Source organism: Mesoplodon bidens, assembly GCF_964165515.1.
Source record: "Mesoplodon bidens genome assembly, chromosome: 10".
Lineage (NCBI taxonomy): Eukaryota > Metazoa > Chordata > Mammalia > Artiodactyla > Ziphiidae > Mesoplodon > Mesoplodon bidens.
The window spans coordinates 95,454,684-95,472,812 of record NC_138172.1 but is presented as its reverse complement, the minus strand read 5'-3'; the positions used below and the strand labels follow the sequence as shown (position 1 = coordinate 95,472,812).

General features: G+C 40.6%; 2 protein-coding genes across 4 annotated transcripts in view; one reads left to right on the top strand and one right to left on the bottom strand.

Moving 5' to 3' along the window:
* Positions 1-124: 124 nt before the first annotated feature.
* NOL7 (nucleolar protein 7) lies at positions 125-9,453 on the top strand. 3 transcript variants are annotated; one of them, XM_081245707.1, is made up of 9 exons: positions 125-577; positions 665-725; positions 1,321-1,379; positions 2,898-2,929; positions 3,167-3,254; positions 3,575-3,696; positions 3,775-3,852; positions 4,322-4,427; positions 6,602-9,453. In XM_081245707.1, exons 1-8 carry the CDS (start codon positions 186-188, stop codon positions 4,396-4,398), a joined length of 909 nt encoding a protein of 302 aa, XP_081101833.1. In that variant the 5' UTR covers positions 125-185; the 3' UTR covers positions 4,399-4,427; positions 6,602-9,453. The 3 variants fall into 3 exon arrangements, with proteins under 3 accessions (XP_081101833.1, XP_081101834.1, XP_081101832.1); XM_081245708.1 differs by lacking the exon at positions 6,602-9,453 and adding an exon at positions 5,090-5,420; XM_081245706.1 differs by lacking the exon at positions 6,602-9,453 and having other exon boundaries at positions 126-577; positions 4,322-4,515.
* The window catches only part of RANBP9 (RAN binding protein 9), a 90,648-nt gene continuing 77,894 nt past the window's right edge, over positions 5,376-18,129 (bottom strand). The window contains exons 11-14 of the mRNA XM_081245705.1: positions 17,597-17,718; positions 15,779-15,930; positions 9,487-9,598; positions 5,376-6,250 (exon numbers count right to left, since the gene is read on the bottom strand). Coding sequence (XP_081101831.1) covers positions 6,120-6,250; positions 9,487-9,598; positions 15,779-15,930; positions 17,597-17,718 — 517 coding nt within the window. The 3' untranslated portion in view covers positions 5,376-6,119. The remainder of the gene's footprint in view (positions 6,251-9,486; positions 9,599-15,778; positions 15,931-17,596; positions 17,719-18,129) is intronic.

Here is an 18,129-nt window from a genome sequence, read left to right as displayed (position 1 = left end):
AAGGAGGCAGCAGGATGTATCTTTCCTGCCTAGAAACAAGCACCACGGCCACCTGCTCTCGCGGCCGTGAGCGAGGAGGGAGCCGCGAGGCCTCCGGCGCGCAGCCTCCTGCGCGCAGCCTCGGAGCCGGGCGGAAGGGAACGCCCCCCGGCTTTCCTCAGGCCGCGCCCTTCCCCGCTCTGCGCATGCGCCTCTGCGCAGCTCGGTGGGGCCTCGGAACCTGCGGAGGGCGACAGAACCGGCGGCGCGTGCCTTTTACGTCACGCTCCGCTTGCGTGCTGGTTCCGGGTCAGAGGTCGGGCGCAGCTTGGGTCATGGTGCAGCTCAGGCCGCGCGCGTCTCGCGCTCCGGTGTCGGCGTCGGCGATGGTGGACGAGGGCCAGCCCGCCTCGGAGGAGGAGGCGGAGCACGGCCTGTTGCTTGGGCAGCCGAGCAGCGGCGCGGCTGCCGAGCCGCTGGAGGAAGACGAGGAAGGGGACGATGAGCTTGACGACGAGGCCCCGGAGGAGCTGACTTTCGCCAGCGCTCAGGCGGAAGCGAAAGAAGAGGAGCGGCGAGTTCGCGAGACCGTGCGCAGGTTCGGAGCCCGCGGCCGGGCGGGGAGAAGCGCCCCTTCCCATCCCGCTCGTCCCTGCCCGCACTGACTTGTCGCCTTTTCTCCCAGGGATAAAACGCTTCTGAAGGAGAAGAGGAAGCGACGCGAGGAGTTGTTCATCGAACAGAAGGTTAGAGGGGAGGGCGGCGTCTCACAGCGCGGCTCGGGGAAGAATTCAAACTTGCTAGGATGTGGGGTAGAGGAAAGTCGCTAATATTTTCTTCTGACTACAGTGACGAGGTGCTCGTGCTCTTTGCTGTCCACCGACTGAAAGTGGGAGTGGGAAGAGGTGTGAACCTGAAATCGTAGGGTCCGTCCCACCTCTGACGCTCGGCGGAGGTAGTTTATTTGAAACTGGGTCGCCGTGAGAATTAAGTGCTTTGTAAACTAAGGGCCGTTCCAACATAGAGGACGATTGATGTGCTCTCTGCTGTTTAGCAGATTGGCCACAGAACTGACTCCATATGGACGCGATATTAACTGCTTCCAGTGTATGATAGTGACCTGAGGGTTCCAGTCTTCACATCTTCCAAAGAATGTGGAATGGTTTCTGAGATGCTTGGTCCCTGTCTTCCCACAGCTTAGAGATAGTGGAGGGCAGTGTTCAGCGCAATTCATTTATTTGCCTAGAGGTAGGGCTGTCCTTAAAATGGTAACTTTTAAAAGCAATGCAGGACATATTGTCATGTACCTCACTTTTCATTGATTTTTTAAATGTCTTTAAGAAAAGGAAACTTCTTCCAGATACTATTCTAGAGAAGTTAACTACAGCTTCACAAACTAGGTAAGTAATGGATCTCGCTTTATTACTTGCCTTACATACAGTCTGTGAATTACATATTGGTACATTTATTTGAACTCAAAATAACTGAAGAAATTGTAAAGTCTAAATTAAAAAGCTACACAGTATTTGAATTTGGTGGGACAGGTGGAGGGAAGTATTCCACTTCTTTTCAGTCTTCTGTTTTTTATTATGTGTCTTGTTGTCCCCATAGGTAACTCTAGTTTCTGAGTTGCTGATCCCAGTGTGTTCATTCAATAAGTTGTGGGCCACTGTCATTGTACTAGGGGCAGGATAGATGGTGTGAATAAAACAGTGTTTTGAAATTTATCCTTTAGTGGAGTAGCAGGCAATTAGCCATAGGCTCCTAAAACTCAGGCTTGTCCCACACTTGCCCTGTCTGCCACCAACCTGTCCTCCCTCCTCGTTCCCCATTTCACTTGGCAGCTTTGCCATCCACCGGAGGTTTAACGCTCCTTTTCCTCATCTATGCCAGGGAATCAATCAAACCGTACTTAACTTAATTTCTAAATATTTGCTCCCCCCCATTCCCCCTTGTCTCCTCTTACTGCTTTCAGTTTAGAAGTTTAGCCCTGCATCTTTTTTTGTTTGTTTGTTTTTTTGCGGTACGCGGGCCTCTCACTGCTGCGGCCTCTCCCGTTGCGGAGCACAGGCTCCGGACGCGCAGGCTCAGCGGCCATGGCTCACGGGCCTAGCCGCTCCGCGGCATGTGGGATCTTCCCGGACCGGGGCACGAACCCGCGTCCCCTGCATCGGCAGGCGGACTCCCAACCACTGCGCCACCAGGGAAGCCCCCAGCCCTGCATCTTTGACTTAGGACAGTGGTTCTCAAATTTTCAGTAAAAGAACTTCTTCCAGAGAGTTACTCGGTTTCTGAATCCATCACGGTGACAAAGTCCTTTTCACCTCTCAAAACCAAGTCCAAATGTCACCTGTCTTCTCTCACTCCCTCCACCCCATCGCTCGCCCCACCGTCGAGCTTTTCCAGTGTGCAAGTGCTTCTGTATAGATACGTCATCGTATTTTGCCATTTACCTTTCTCTCCGTTAGACCGCACTTCTTTGAGGCTAAATTCTTGTCTCTATTCCTCGCTTGTGTCTAAATTGTTCAATTAATCCTTCGCGATCTCTCCAAATAAAGTAAAATAAAAGGCAGGCCTACCACCTTTCACTCTGTATTGCAAATACTGTATTATATAATTCTTAAATCTTTAACTCTGTTAACCGCAACAGTCTGCTGCTTTGGAAGCCTGCGAATATATTTTCAGATTTTCAATTCTGAGAAGATACTCCCAACCTAGTACAGTTCGTCGATTGGAAGTTGTCAGCAGTTCACTGAGGAGTGACTTTCTTTCTAAAGATCCTGAGTAGAAACTGAGAACGGTGGTAGTTAAAGCGGGGGAGGGGTCTCTTATTTGTAAAACTAGAGGAAATTTTGTAACAAGTTGAGTCATCTTTGCTCTCTGCCATCCCAATTAGTGTTCTTCTTGTTCTTCCTTAGTGTGAAGAAATCACCGGCAAAGTTGAAAGAAGGTATGAACTACTGTAATTTAAATAACTTCTCATTAAGTGTCAACTGCATTTGCAGATATTTGCAGTCAGATATTACTGACCCTTAGAGCATGGGAACAGGCCTGGCCAGTTTTAGCTTATTTCTTATAAATAAAAACCACACACTGGTGTGTAGCGGGTATTTAAAGTGAACTCCAGTATATGTTCCTGATTTATTTTTACACCAATGCTAATTAGAAATATAACTCAATCTTTTAGTTCATTTGCAAAAGAAAAATGAAGAATGGGAGAAAGGAGGTGACTCAAAGAAAGCTAAAGAAAAAGTGCAAAAAGTACAGACTGTTGGGTAAGAAGAGTCTTCTTTTTTTGTGTGTAGGATGTAAAGGTGACCTTTGGAGGAGAGTATTGGCTTAATTAGTAGCAGTTTCAGATTGGATCCTCTGTGGAAAGTTTTTGGTATTTATATTTAAAAAAATACTTATTTGCTCTACTAACATGTAAACATTACTTGTAAAATAGTCCTGTAATTGAGTTTTATTCTCTTACCTGTGCATATACAAAATTAGGACTTGGGATATTTTTTTCCACTATTTGAGTCAACTAACAAAAATACTTTATTTTGAAAATAAGCACTGCCTCATTTTGACCTTTTGTATTGATTACCAGCCAGAATAAAAGCTACTTGGCTGTAAGGCTAAAAGACCAAGATTTGAGAGATTCAAGGCAAGAAGCAGCCAAAGCCTTCATACAAAATTGTTTATATGGTCCTGGAACCAACAGAACTACTGGTAATTTCTTTATGGACTATTTTTCTCCCTTTTAACTGCAAGTTAAACAAAGCAATGATAAATAATTCTCTTTCCTAGTAAACAAGTTCCTGTCTCTTGACAACAAGAGGTTACCGGTGAAAAAGGCCGCAGCCCAGTTTTTGAATAATGCTTGGGGTAAGATTCAGCTTTATTCTCTGAATCTGATAGTGTTATATATTGAATAATGTTCTTTAAAAAAAAATTTATTTGGCTGCGCTGGGTCTTAGTTGCATGTGGCACGTGGGATCTTCACTGCCACATGTGGGATCTTTAGTTGCGCATGCGGGCTCTAGTTTCCTGACCAGGGATTGAACCCGGGCCCCCTGCATTGGGAGCACAGAGTCTTAACCACTGGACCACCAGGGACGTCCCTGAAAGATGTTCTTTTTTAAGGAGATAGTAAATACTCATGAAGTATCGATTTTTTTCTTAAAATGGCTTCTATTACTATTTTAAAGTTGCTTCTGAAGAATAGGTCAGTGTAGTATGTATGCACATATACCTAATTTTAATATTTACACTCATATATTATCTAGAAAATTTGGAATTGTTTCTTGGGAATTTTATCTCTTTATTCTTAACTGCACAAAACCTTCTATTCTAGGATCCCAGAAAAAACAAAATGCCAAGAGGTTTAAAAGACGTTGGATGGTCAGAAAGATGAAAACTTCTAAGAAGTAAATCAAAGCTAAATGAAGAATGAGTACTTTGTATGTATAGAACTTATATAAATATTTAGTTTAGAGCATTTAATTTTTCTGAAAAAATTAATAAAACACTTACAAGTATCATTTTAAAGGGTCATTATAAAAATTGTAAGTCTATTTGGGGTAGTACCCAGTCACATTTCATCCACGGAGTGTGTGATTAATTGTGCGTTATAGTCTTTGAGCATCCTGGAAGAAAAAGCAGTTTAAAAGGACTTGTTTTCCTTTCTTTTTATAATTGTTTAACCATTTTGTTGAACAAAAGCAGTGCCCACACCAGTAGGGCTCCTCTGCTACCCCTCCCCCCTACCCTGCAGGGTGTGTGGCAGGAAAAGTCTTCCACTACAGCTCTCAGATGCTTTAGTCTCTTGGATATTTTTGTGCCATTGATGAGAATTTCACAGAATACGAGGAAGAGTGCAGTATCTAAGTGTAGATAGATAATCTGTTCTTTTTTAAAAGAAGGTTTAAGCCTTGGTGTACAAAATACAGCCAACAATCACCATTGCCAAACCAAAGGATATGGTGGTTTGTTATCCTGTTGAAGAGCTTGTTTTATGTTTTACTTTTAACCAGTTTGCTTTAACGGTGGCAAGTCACATGCCATATTATGATTATGAAAACAAGAAGATTCATTTCCTGCTTGCTTTCTGTATCACCCGTAGTATCAGGTTTGACCCTAATCCACGGAGGCCAGTAAACTCAAGGCAGTCTGTGGTTGCAGAACTCGGATTTATAGCAGCAACCATTCATTTTAGTTATTCTAACTTTATATTAATCAGGAGACGTTTGCAGGTACCTAATATATAAATTCAATGGACACTCTAGTATCTGTAGAAGTAAATTTTTAATGGCTGGTTAATTATATCACTACATGTTTATTGCAATATAGTACTCATTTAAGCACTTAAAAATGGAAGGTGTACAAAGATTAAATTAAGACACGGTAAATTGACTAAATATTTGGTTTTTATATAAATAAAGGTCATGACCACACTGTTGACATGTAATACTGTTATAATACAACAGTTAAACTTGTGAGTCTACAACAGAAGTCATCTGTAGTTAAACAGGAAACGAAGTTGAAAAAGACCATGTTAAAACAAAACTACTGGGACTTACAGGTCGGGATTGTAAGTAGCAACAAACATATTCACTCAGCTCCTGAGTATTTCAAGTTTTACAGTACACATTAAAAATGATTTCTTCCATCAACACTATAAATTCAAACTGTCAGATGTTTATGCATTTTGCAAGTTACACTGATTGAATTGCTTACATGGGAGCGGGGGTCAGAACACCTCCCAATTTGAAGTTTACATCACCCACATGCTAACACAAACACAACTTGTTCCGTTTCCTTCCCCCCTCTCTCCCCCCCAACAAAGAAGGCAGGATTTTTTGGTTTCTTTTAGGTAATTGTTTTAAAGGATTTGTGATGATCAATTTGAACGTCTGAAATTCAGTAATATTTAACTCTTAGACAACTAAGAGGTTAAAGATGGAAAATAATTTCTCCTAACACTAAGTTAGAAAATCATTTGCATCATGCTGTAAACTAGGAAGCAATGTAAAGCAACAAAAACCTGTCCCCAGTACATAATTTAAAAAATCTAAATTTCAAATCAGCAGAACTGGTCTACTTCCATGATGACTATATGCCACAATATAAGTGTGAGCTCCGTGAATGCATAGCTAATGTAGGTAGTCTTCCACTGTGGCAAAAGCACAGGATCCAATTCCTGATCGAGCCATCAGTCCTAGACACTGTGTGGCCTGTCCCATGGCTAGGGCAAGTGGAGGTTGCTTTGGCAGATTGTGGGTTTCTGAGGAAAAATGATTTAAAATGGAAACAGCAATTAGCAATACATTTTAAACAACGTCTCTCAATCAGGAGAATACCGCATTACTTAAAAATTACCAATGTCTATACTGCTCTTAACTACCTAACTAGCAAAGGTGGTTTTTAAGCAAACAGCGAATGCCTTGGACACCTACTCTGACAAGGTAATATGGTTACTGGGTATTCAAGTAATAAAAAATTCTTGCAAAATTAGACTTTCAAGGTGTTAGACACTCAAAAACTTCCACATTTACTATGATGGAAACGATGTAATGATCTAACGTTTGCAGTGGGGAGTAAGGAATATTTAGTATTTCCCTTCTATTTTTCCAAGGTCAATTGACATTACCAAAGAAAACGGCACCAGGTTTTCGGTACAAGTTTCACTGATGGATTCTTCCCCTTCTGGGAACAGGACCCAACAGAGGCTGCCGGATCCTTTTTCCACGGCATGTTGGTGAATGTCATTTGGGCTGGTAAGGGAGCAGGTGGTGATGGTGACCACGAGAGGCAACTGAGCCAAACGACCCTATAATCTGAGGAGTTAATTTACAATCGATAGGATAAACATCTGTAAAAATCACCATTAAAACAAAGGTTTCAGGGTCCTACCTACCAGACATTTGTCAGACAGCTGTAAGTACAAATGTAACCATCAGCAAAATTCATTCTTTGCCAGAAAGGAAAAACTGAACTAATGATAAAAGTGACCAAACCCATAGAAGCTGCTAACTTCTTGTGTGGAGGTGTCCGAATTTCAATTTCAGGCAGATTCCCAGTTAGTAAAATGACTGATCAGTCCTGGTAGGCACAGCTGACAGCAGGGCCAGAACACTGGTCCAGGGCCGGTTAAGGCTCCATGTGGTTGGTTCTGAGGCTGCACATGGCGGTGGGAGAAAGAGAAGTTCCAGAAGGGAGGAGGCAGAAATAAAGGGAGCAGGTTCCGGACTTAAAGGTGTAAGGGGAAGTAACACAGGGTGAGGAATATTAGAATCCAGATACGCAAGAAAAGATGCACACGCTGGTGAAAAGTGGTCCGTGGGTTAACATTATTCAAGTACTAGCTGTTCTCTGGCAAGACGCTCTTCAGCTAAATGCTGATGGTGATACATTTTTTGGTCAGCTCTAAGCAGGAATGACTTTATAAACTATCTCTGCCTCAACGAGAATCAGGAACAATTTGATTTTTACACAAAATCAACATAACAGAATAAACAATGAAAAGGAAACCATCCTTTCAAAGATCTCTCTTGAAGGTTCACAGGGAAGTAACCTTGCTCAGAGTTAAGCAGTTCATTAACAGTTTTATTTTGTCCAAGGGAGGCACATCTGTAAGCATCTTTAAATTTTTTTAGCATATGAAACTCATAGGAATTACATACGATATAACTTTAAGCACTATTTAGAGATGATGCTATATAATATAAGCACAGTATTTATAAATATGCACACATACACCCACAGCAATTTGTCTCATTACTTTTGCAGGAATTACATACATTTAATATAAGTTTAAGCACTATTTACAGCTGAACTACATAATACATGGCACAATATGTAAGAATACACATACCCTGGATGATGGTCCTAAGCAATTTACTACTGAAAATTTTAATTCCCCTGGAGAACCCAAGATTTTTAACTGTCATAAGAAAACTGTTCACTTTTCAAAAATTCTTTCCAAGTCTGAGTGTTTACCTAGATAGAAAGCAATTAGGGCTTCATGATTACCTATAACGTAGTCATTTCAAAAAGACAATTATAGTAAACCATCATTTGCCCTACAATCCCAGCACTGCTACTAAGTACACTTATTTTTACCAATAAAGCTAAATGAATTTTGTGTAACCAAAGAAAATACACATTACCCAAATAAAATTCACATTGAATTTGTATAAGAAAAGTATAACACAAAAACCACTACTACTATTCCAGAACTTCAGTGTTAGACCACAACACCATGAATTAATAATGAATTTCAGAAGGACAAAGAAGCAGATTAAGGCCCAAACGTGCGTACTTTTAAATTGCTTCCTTTACATTCCAGCCACATGAGCCCTGGCCTTCACTCCAAGTCTCTGTGTGACACTGATCCCATCTATCTAAGATAGCTTCAGACATAACAGGGCGAAACAGCACAGAACAGACTTCTAAACTGGTAGTCCCCATTTTTCTTGAGGAATTACATTCTAAAAAGGTGAAAAATCGCTCTCATCTGAACTACCTCTGAGAAAAGTTGCCCAGATATGAAAAGTTTTATGTAAACAATAAACCCTATAGTTTATATATAAATGCACAAAATGTGCAGTTACCGAATTCATATAAAAAGTATTTGTTCAGGGGACTTCCCTGGTGGCTCAGTGGTTAAGAATCCGCCTGCCAATGCAGGGGACACGGGTTCGATCCCTGGTCCGGGAAGATCCCACATGCCGCGGAGCAACTAAGCCCGTGCGCCACAACTACTGAGCCTGCGCTGTAGAGCCCGAGAGCCACAACTACTGAAGCCTGCGCGCCTAGAGCCCGTGCTCCGCAACAAAAGAAGCCACCGCAATGAGAAGCCCGCGCACTGCAACAAAGAGTAGCCCCTGCTCGCCACAACTAGAGAGAGCCCGCATGCAGAAACGAAGACGCAACGCAGCCAAGAATAAATAAAGATTAAAAAAAATTGTCCTCTGTTTAAAAAGAAAAAGTATTTGTTCAGTACATAAATACCACACTCCTGCTCTGCAGTGAGTTGCTCACAGGAATGGCAGCCCACCAGGGGACAGCAAATCCCAGCTTCCCACTTCGTGCTCCCCCTGCCTAAGCTTGCTGTTGTCCCCTTCCCTCCCTTTCTTACTCGGTAAGGGCACGTAGTTAAACATGCTGAACTTCAATGAGAATGTCATGTGTCTCCAAGGGTTGATGCTGACAGCACTCGAGCCCCATGGGAGCTGCGACACGGGTGGCTCAGGCCAGAAATGCTTATGTACACGTTCACACGCAAACTTCTGTCTTCCAGAATCACAAGATGCACCCCAATATACTGTTTTTACTCCATTTGAATCTATTTAATCTGGGATTGAGATACCAGAGGAAGTTTTCTATACTTTAAGGTAATTTTAATTTTTTAAATGTAGAAAACATTTCCCTTATGATTTTACCAAAATATAAATGCCAGCACGAATACCATCTCAAATACCCCAGAGACTAGCTGAAGTGCTTTCTGGCTTCACTTACCTAATATTGCACTGTTAAGAGCTGAGCACACAGGTTCTCTCTGAATAGGGTCAAGTTGATTTCCAACTGGGCTGTTCCAAGGATCTGAATAGGCTAGTAAACTGAATGCATCCTGTTGAAAACATAGCAATTTGGTTTTTAATTCAAACAGTTCAGCGACTGTGCTCACCATGGTTACACGCTGAGAGAAAGGTAAAATATGGCTTTAAGGCACTAGACTAACACAAGCCCATTTACCCCTACGACTAGGAGGCTATATATTTTTTAACAACTAGATTATGCAGCAAAGCCTAATTTGTTTTCATTTTTCTTGTAAACAGCCATTTTCATCATCTACCCCTTATCCCTACAACACATGCAGAACAGAAATAAAAAAATGGAAAAAACTTAATTCCTGTGGAATGGGCTATATTACTGGTTAAAGTAAAGAGAAAGAGAAAACATTCGGATGCTTTACAATTTATGACCACTGATACGAATTTGACATTAAAAGGTTAGGACCAGCCCATGTATTTTTTTAAACACGTGGGAACCGGGCACATCTCCCTGGATGTCATCTTCTCAAGCTCAGTCATCAACAAAATCCAACTGGCTCTGCTTCAGGAACATTCAGTAGTTCCAGCCATCCTCAAGCCGCCCCTCCTGAAGTAACTGACACACAGTCTTCTTTTCAGACGGTGGCTCTGTCCTGTCATCTTTCTGTGGGCAGCATATAACTACAGTGGTTTCAGACGTTGGCTTCAAGTTAAGCTGCATCACCAGAGTGGCCTTTGGCAAGAACAACCTTCCTAAGTATCCGTATCATCATCTGTATAATGGGGGTTATAAGAGGTCCTATTTCACAGAGTTTATGAGGAAGGACTAACTGAGCTAAACAAAATTAGAAATGTCAGCTCACTCTAATCTTTCAGTAAAGGATAAATTATTGTTTTGCCAAAAGTCAATGCCCTAATCCAGAGTAACATTATGATACAGATATAGATACAGTTAGACACAGGACACCTTCCCAGTTCAGATGGCATACATGGAGAGGTGCTGAGGAAACCAAATCAGTGAATTCAGTAGCGTAACACTCAAACTGTTGGTCACTGAAACGTGGAAGACTGAAATTCCTAAAGAGTACCATCTCCCACGTGAAGCTGCTCCGGCAGCCCTCTAGTAATCTTATTAGTGGGGGTGAGGCTTCCTGGTCAAGCCTGGTCTTGCCCTTTCTCATCTGAACTGGCCTCTACATTGTGACGATTGGAGAAGAACTGCCCATAAAGCAGAGCTGGGCGGCCTGAGGCTACAGACAGGGATACCTGTGGCACCTCCACTGTCCTACACTGCTGAGTATCTCATTCACATTAGACTTCTTGCCACAGTTATTAATGAAAGTTCTTTGAAGAACTTATACTATTTTGAATCCCCTGCAGCTACTCACAGGTGCTAGTAGATACAAGGAGGGAAAAAAAAAAAGCTTCATATACCTGCTGATTGCAAGATCTGCTTCTTAACAGTATTTTAAGATATTTTATGCATCTCACAAAGCTACTAGATTCTATTTCTGGTTCCCCCCAGTCCAAATTTATTGATGGAGAAAGATTAATATCTGATATCCTGTGAAGCTAACTCTAATCAATCACATTATTTCTAAAGACTGAGCTTTGCTCAAGACTTAATTCACCCCACAACCATCTAATGAGGTACCATCCCTGTAGTGCAGATAAATTTTAAAAGACAGACTAAAGAACCTGTCCAAGGAATAACTGCTACATCTTATTTTAAGCACAGAACTATCCTCTTGCGTCTACATCCTGACATGCTACCAAAAAGGTGAAATGTTGCAGTCCCAAAAGTCAAATCAAGACCATTCTGTCAAATACACCCTCTAGAATTTAAAACAGAATTCACAGAAAAAGATAATGATGGTAGTAATTTACTGTGCACTAATATTGTGTGAGGCAATGTTTCAAGCACTAATGTGTATCATCTCATTTAATCCTCACAACAACCTTAGGAGGTGGTTACTACTATGCCCATCTTAGACGCAAACTGAGGCAGTGAGAGATTACCACCACACAGCTAGTACTGTACTTCTTTTAGTAAGATACAGTTTCTTTTTTTAATTACCAATCTAAATATTAAGAGGAAAAAAGTCTAAAATTTTGCCCCCATATTTTCAGTATAGCTGAACAAATATTTATTGGACACAGACGGGGACCACCAGGACCTCACCACTGTTTTGAGGACTCACACAGGCCTACGGGGAGGGCAGACATGTAAACGATGTACCGTGTATTGCTTCTTAACAGAGTGTATTGTGTCACAAGAAGCAATCACAGAAATAGGCTCAAGCTACAAGGAAACTCAGGCTGGAAAGGAGAAAAGGCATGGTTGGGACCATGGGTAAGGGCGCTTAGATCCTAAAACACCCTAAAAATCGCACTAAAAAGCTTCCATTTTTTCCAATAAGGCAAGAGTTTTACATAACGGAGTGATATGGATTAGACTTGATTTTAGATGGATCACACAACACCACTATGAAGCACAGCTTGCAAGTAGAGTGAAGCTTTAAGCAAGAAAACTAAAAAAAAAAACGGTTTACACCATCAAAGTTCCCAGGAGTAAATATCTAGAACTTTATCTTTCTTTACAAGGGGAATGAAATCAGCAAAGCAACCTTAATGTTTTAAATTCTGCTGTAAGACTAATTGGTGAGAGTAACCAAAGAAATGCAAATAAGCAATTTTGAGATACATGTTAAACCCACTAAAGTAGAATTAAGGTACTAGTGCCACAGGCACTAGTATCCCTTTATTACTGCTGATAAACTGGTAGACGTTTCTGGAAAGCAACACAGCAACACGTAGCAAGAGCCACAATAATTGTATCCTTTGACTCAATAATTCTATTTCTGGGACTTTATTCCAGTGGAATAATTTTAAGGAAGAAACAAAGATACATGTATAAAGGTGTTCACTAAAGCATTTTTTAAAAGGCAAACAGAAAATCTAAAAATAGAGCAATGCTTAAATAAACTGATATAGCAACACACTAGAATATCATGTAGCCATTTAAAAATAATTGTCAATAACTCATAGAAACTGGAAATACATTTTTTATGATAATAAGAACAATACAAATAGGATAACTACAATTACCAACCAGATAAAATACATGCCCATGCAATTTAAGGCACAAAACTGAAAATACCTGTTAAATATCATGGCATTATGGGTTACTTTTTATTTTAGAAAAAACATTACCTCAGTGGGAGAATTTCTGAGGAAGTGTGACATTTAGGTAGGATTCTCAAACTGTACTTACACTTGGCTTAAGCTCCGTAGCAGTTTCTAAACAGGGTGCGTCTAAAGTTACTAGATTGAGAGCTACCTGCAGCTGGGGCTGCTCGTTCTAACCTGACCCTCCCGGCCCTCCAGCAGGTGCCCTGCTGCACTGCACAAGCGCAGTAAACAGCTGTTGAACAATTCAGGTGGCTCTCCAGAGAGCCACTGGCAGACTCAGGCAGGTAAGCAACAAAAACAAAGACAACAGGAAAACAGGAAAGGAAGACCGAGAAAGTCAGAAAAGGTCAAGAGAACCACCACGGCTGCAGCAGGCCGTCCAGCCCGTGTTTAGCACAGGCGGGCCACCCCAAGGTCCGCGGTGCGCCTGCTACTCCGCGACTGAGGGGAAGGAAAAACCGCGTGTACCTTACGGCAACTTCGGTAAGTCTCAAGCCACCCTTAACCAAACCCTGTCTCTCTACACATGCATGCATGCTTCAGAAGTCTATGCAAATTCAAACAAAACTAAAGATTAAAAAACCCATTTCAACCACCCATGACCTGAAGTGAAGAATAAAAGAAAACAGTAATTTCTAAACCTTCTCAACCAGGGCAAAAAAAAAAAGTTCTCTTTGTGTTACCCTCAAATCCTCCAGCATTGTTCTTTAGGTACTTAGAAGCTGGATCAGCCACCCATCTTATCTCTTACCTGGGTCAAGACAAGTTTGGGGAATGGGAGAGAAGCAGCTCAGAATGTTAAGACAATCTCTTGAAGTAGCTGGCATTTGCTTAGAAGTCAGAGGTACAAAATCAAAGCCATCCACATTCTTTAGATGATGAATTACATATTCACTTAATTCAATATATAATCAAGGAATATCTTTTGAGGATAGGCCATGTAATGCCATTTCCTGTGCTTCATGCAAATTAGAATCAAAGAATAAGCAATGGAGTGAAATGTTAAATTTTCAAAGGGACTACATAAAATCATACTCCATTAGCATAAAGTATTAACAAAAAAACAGAGTCAGATGACCTAGTGTAAAAAAGCCTATGATTTCTATTTTTTTTTTTTTTTCCTTTTTTGCGGTACGCGGGCCTCTCACTGTTGTGGCCTCTCCCGTTGCGGAGCACAGGCTCCGGACGCGCAGGCTCAGCGGCCATGGCTCACAGGCCCAGCCGCTCCGCGGCATGTGGGATCCTCCCAGACCGGGGCACGAACCCGCGTCCCCCGCATCGGCAGGCGGGCTCTCAACCGCTGCGCCACCAGGGAAGCCCTATGATTTCTTTTTTAAAAACATTTCACATCCCCAAATATCTCCTAAAACATCAGTTCTCAAAGCATGATCCAGGGACAACTGGGTTGAAGACGCTTTCAGGGTCTCTTGTGAGGGCAAAACTATTTTCACAGTAATACTAAGATATTACTTGCTCTTTTCTCACTCTCATTCTTCCAAAACTATACAGTGGGGTTTTCCAGAGACTACATGTGTGTTATATCACAACAGACTGAATACAGAAGTAGGTATGAGAATCCAGCTTATCATTTATTAAACCTAGCATTAAAGAGATTTACAAAAATGTAAAGCAGGGCCACTCCGCATTATTTTTGTTTGTTTATTTTAGGAAGATAAAATAACACTTATGAAAAATAACAATGACTTATTATTTTAAAATGAATTAATAATTTTAGTATTAATTTCTAGTAGAGTAAAATCAATAAATGTAACTTATACAAACAAGAGCCCTTTGGGAATCTTTAATAGTTTTTAAAGTGTTTAGATACCAAAAAGGTTGAGAACCACTGCCCTAAAACAACCCCAGGACCTAGCAAAGAAGTTTCCCAAATGGATAGCTTTGGATACGTGAAATAATAATAAAGCCTGAGAAGTTTCTTAGCACTGTTGATATCAGAAAAGATTCTCAAAAGTTGTATAATGATGAAAATTCCCAGTCTGGAAAGATCAAGTTATGCATGCATTTTATCTGGAGGTGTATGTAGGTGGCTTCTTAACCCATCCTAGACTAGACAGGTGCTCTACTGAGGCTACAGTGCATGTAGCTGGGATGGGTTTTTTTTTTTTTTTTTTAGACTGATTTTATGCCATTATTTAGCACTACTATGTGTTGCTCGCTGGCGCCCTCTCAGTTTAGGTCAGGAAGGGATGGCAGGAGTCTTGAGTCTCGCCCTCTCCTATATACCCAAGCATCAGTGTCAAGGCCACTACGGCATCTCCCCTTTGTTTTTTGGGCTTATTTCAAAACATTCAGGAAAAAAATATTTGTAACAAACCAACTTTGAGCCCAACCTCATGCAGGACAAACAAAACAGAACAAAAAACTACAATGGCTAGGTTCATGTTTCACAGGTGTACTGGGCTGGTGGGACGTCTATGAACATGAAAAAAACCTCATCTCTACCACTAACTGCAATGCTGACTTAAGGTAGGCAAAACTCCATCTTCAACTGCTACACAGAACTGTGGCTAACTTAATGAACTGTTTCCATTTTCTCCATCTCACTATATCCAGCGCAGGCATCAATCCAGAAGAGACTTGAAGACGTGTTTTATCTCTTCTGTGAAAGATGACCCAACCCTTCACCAATCTCAAAATAAAAGCCACACATCATACATTCAATTTGCTGCAACCCTGAACAATCTCTACTAAAGTAAAAATATCTCAAATTTATAGTTTTATCAGCACACTCACATTTCTCCTAATAACTCTGCCAATTTTATAGCCGAGAAAACTAAGAAAGCAAGTTGACAAGGGGCACACAACACTGGTAAGTGGCAGAACTGAGATTTAATCTGCACGTTGTACAGAAGTCCAGCGCTCTTTCCAGTAGAGCAGGGCTGCCGAACCCTGCCACGTGTTTTCACTCTCAACCGGGCAGGAAGCCCAGGAGGAGTGCATGTCCAAGTTTCCCAACAAGAATTCCAGTGTTGCTCAATGTTTTACAAAACTACATTTTAGTTCCTTTGACACATTTATAAGTTTTCAAGGGAAAACAAATTTACCTTCAACATTTTTTTATTTGCTGTGTTCTTGCCACACTCTCTCCTCAGCTGCTCACTCATTGCTTGTAGCTCTCTTCCGAAGTGGATCATTCTTTCTATGGCGGCTTGACTTCCTCCACACAGCTGGCGTCTTAACTGGCTTGAATCAACTTCTGTGAGCAAAACAAACAGGTATTTTACTACCTTACATCTGGAGTACAATGGAGAAATGAACATAAACTGCTTATAACATTTTGGACGTTTCATTTAGTAATTACTTCCTAATATTTTACCTAAATATGCAAATTTTTAATTTAATGTGGAACTTTGTAGCTAAAAGCTATACTTTATCTAGGCCTCAAGAGTCTAGGATCCCATACCCAGCTTGCAGTTGAAAGTCAGGTGACAATCTTTCAGTGTTAGGATGTACATAAGTCTCAGGGAAAATTTTATGAAAGGTTAATAAGCACGATTTTCTAAAACTACAGCAACATGAAAAAAGAAAGAAAAAAGTAATGCTTCTCAGGCTACTTTAACTGACAAAGAACAGAGATAGAAGGTAAGAAAGACTAAATGACTCCAATAAAAACACAGAAGACACCACATACTAATCAAAAGGGTTAATCATACTACTTTTAGAAAAATACTACTTTTAGGAAAAAATTTTACAGTGTATATCTTGACTGACAATAATCACTGATCAATAACAAACAGTATAAGTCACTAATAACAACATTCTAAATCACTAATGATGATGATAATAGTTAATGTTTATGAAGCACTTACTTTGTGCTATTAGCTTTTTACAGATCAGCTATGAGGCAGTTATTATTATACCCATTTTACAGATGAAGAAACTGAGGCAAAGAGCTCCTAAGTAATTTGTCCAAGGTTACACAGCTAGAAAGTGGCAGTTGCAGAATTCAAATCCAGGTGATCCGGCTCTAGAACTCCTGCTCTTAATCACTATGCTCAAATTACTCTTGGGATGTTGAGGTTGCTTGCTGATATCTGATAGAGTGAAGCTAGGCTGCCTTTTCAATCATACTCCTTGCTTGAAAGAGTGAATTATGCATTGGAACACACAATCCTCAACAAAAAGGTGGTTGTGTAATATAAGTTTGCATTTATAAAGTAGTTTCTAACAATTTGAATAAATACATTTTAATCTCAAAGTACTAAGAAATCTAATGTTCTGACAAATAAGAATTTATAAGCTTCAATAATTTTAACTCTCCAATTGATGGGAAAGTTTGCTGATGGTTTAACTTTTCGGTACAATTTACTACACAAGTTGTCAACAAAGTAAACTTATGCATGCTAATGTATGTGTCAGCCACATGTTCTGAGTGGGCAGGAGCCCAGGGGGTGTCAAATGTGGCGCCTACTACCTGCCAGGCGCTGAGCTGCGCACAGTCACATACATTCATCACATTGAATGAATTTAAGAAAGTTTGACTAGAACTTATAAAATCATCTCTACCCATTTGGCCTTTATTGGCTATACTGAAATAGGTATAAAAACTTTTCATATCTCCAACCTTAGCTGTCCTAAAGGATATTTAACACTAATAATAAGTTAGTACGCCTACATTAATGAAAGCACTACAGCTGCGCAGAAACGGTTCAGCAAAGAAGATACTAAAAAATTAAACTCTACTCTCTCTAGCAACCCACTCTCACAAGAAATTTTGAGAAGTAATACGCATCACTATAAAATCCAATGGCACATAATCTTTAAATTTGATTTATGCTCATCAGCTGTGAATCAGTACAAGTAAAAACATAACCTTGTAGTCATCATTTTTTATTAAAAATGTAAGAAATATCACTGCAGACCCATTTCGGTGTCACAATCTTCCATTTCGTGGTCATGTTTAGAGCTACCATTTAGGAAACCATTGGATGAAGTTTCTCCAACTCCATTGGAGTAGTGATCTGTTTCCATGTCTACATCATTACTGAAAATGAAAAAACAAACCTAATTTTAGAAATAGCATACTTGCAGCTTAGTTTAAAATAAATTACTACTCAACTACAGAGCCTACTTATAAACTGTCTTCATAAGGCAATAGCAATCTGGAAAAAAGGTATTTAGTTACATCTTGAATGTATTCAAAGCCAAATCTGTAGCTGACCTTTAACAAATCTGTACTCCTGGAGATAAGGGAGGGAAAAAAGTACATGTACTAAAATGTAGTGGTTTTATGACTTCCGATCAACATGGAGAAATCATTTCTCAGCACATATTTCCCACTGTTTTTCAAACTCAGATCTGCTCTCCATTCTCTGTGAATCAACTCCTGCCCCAGCACCCCTGACCCTCACCCCGGCATTCACTTGCAGCGTGTAAGGGAAACGCTCCCTCTCAA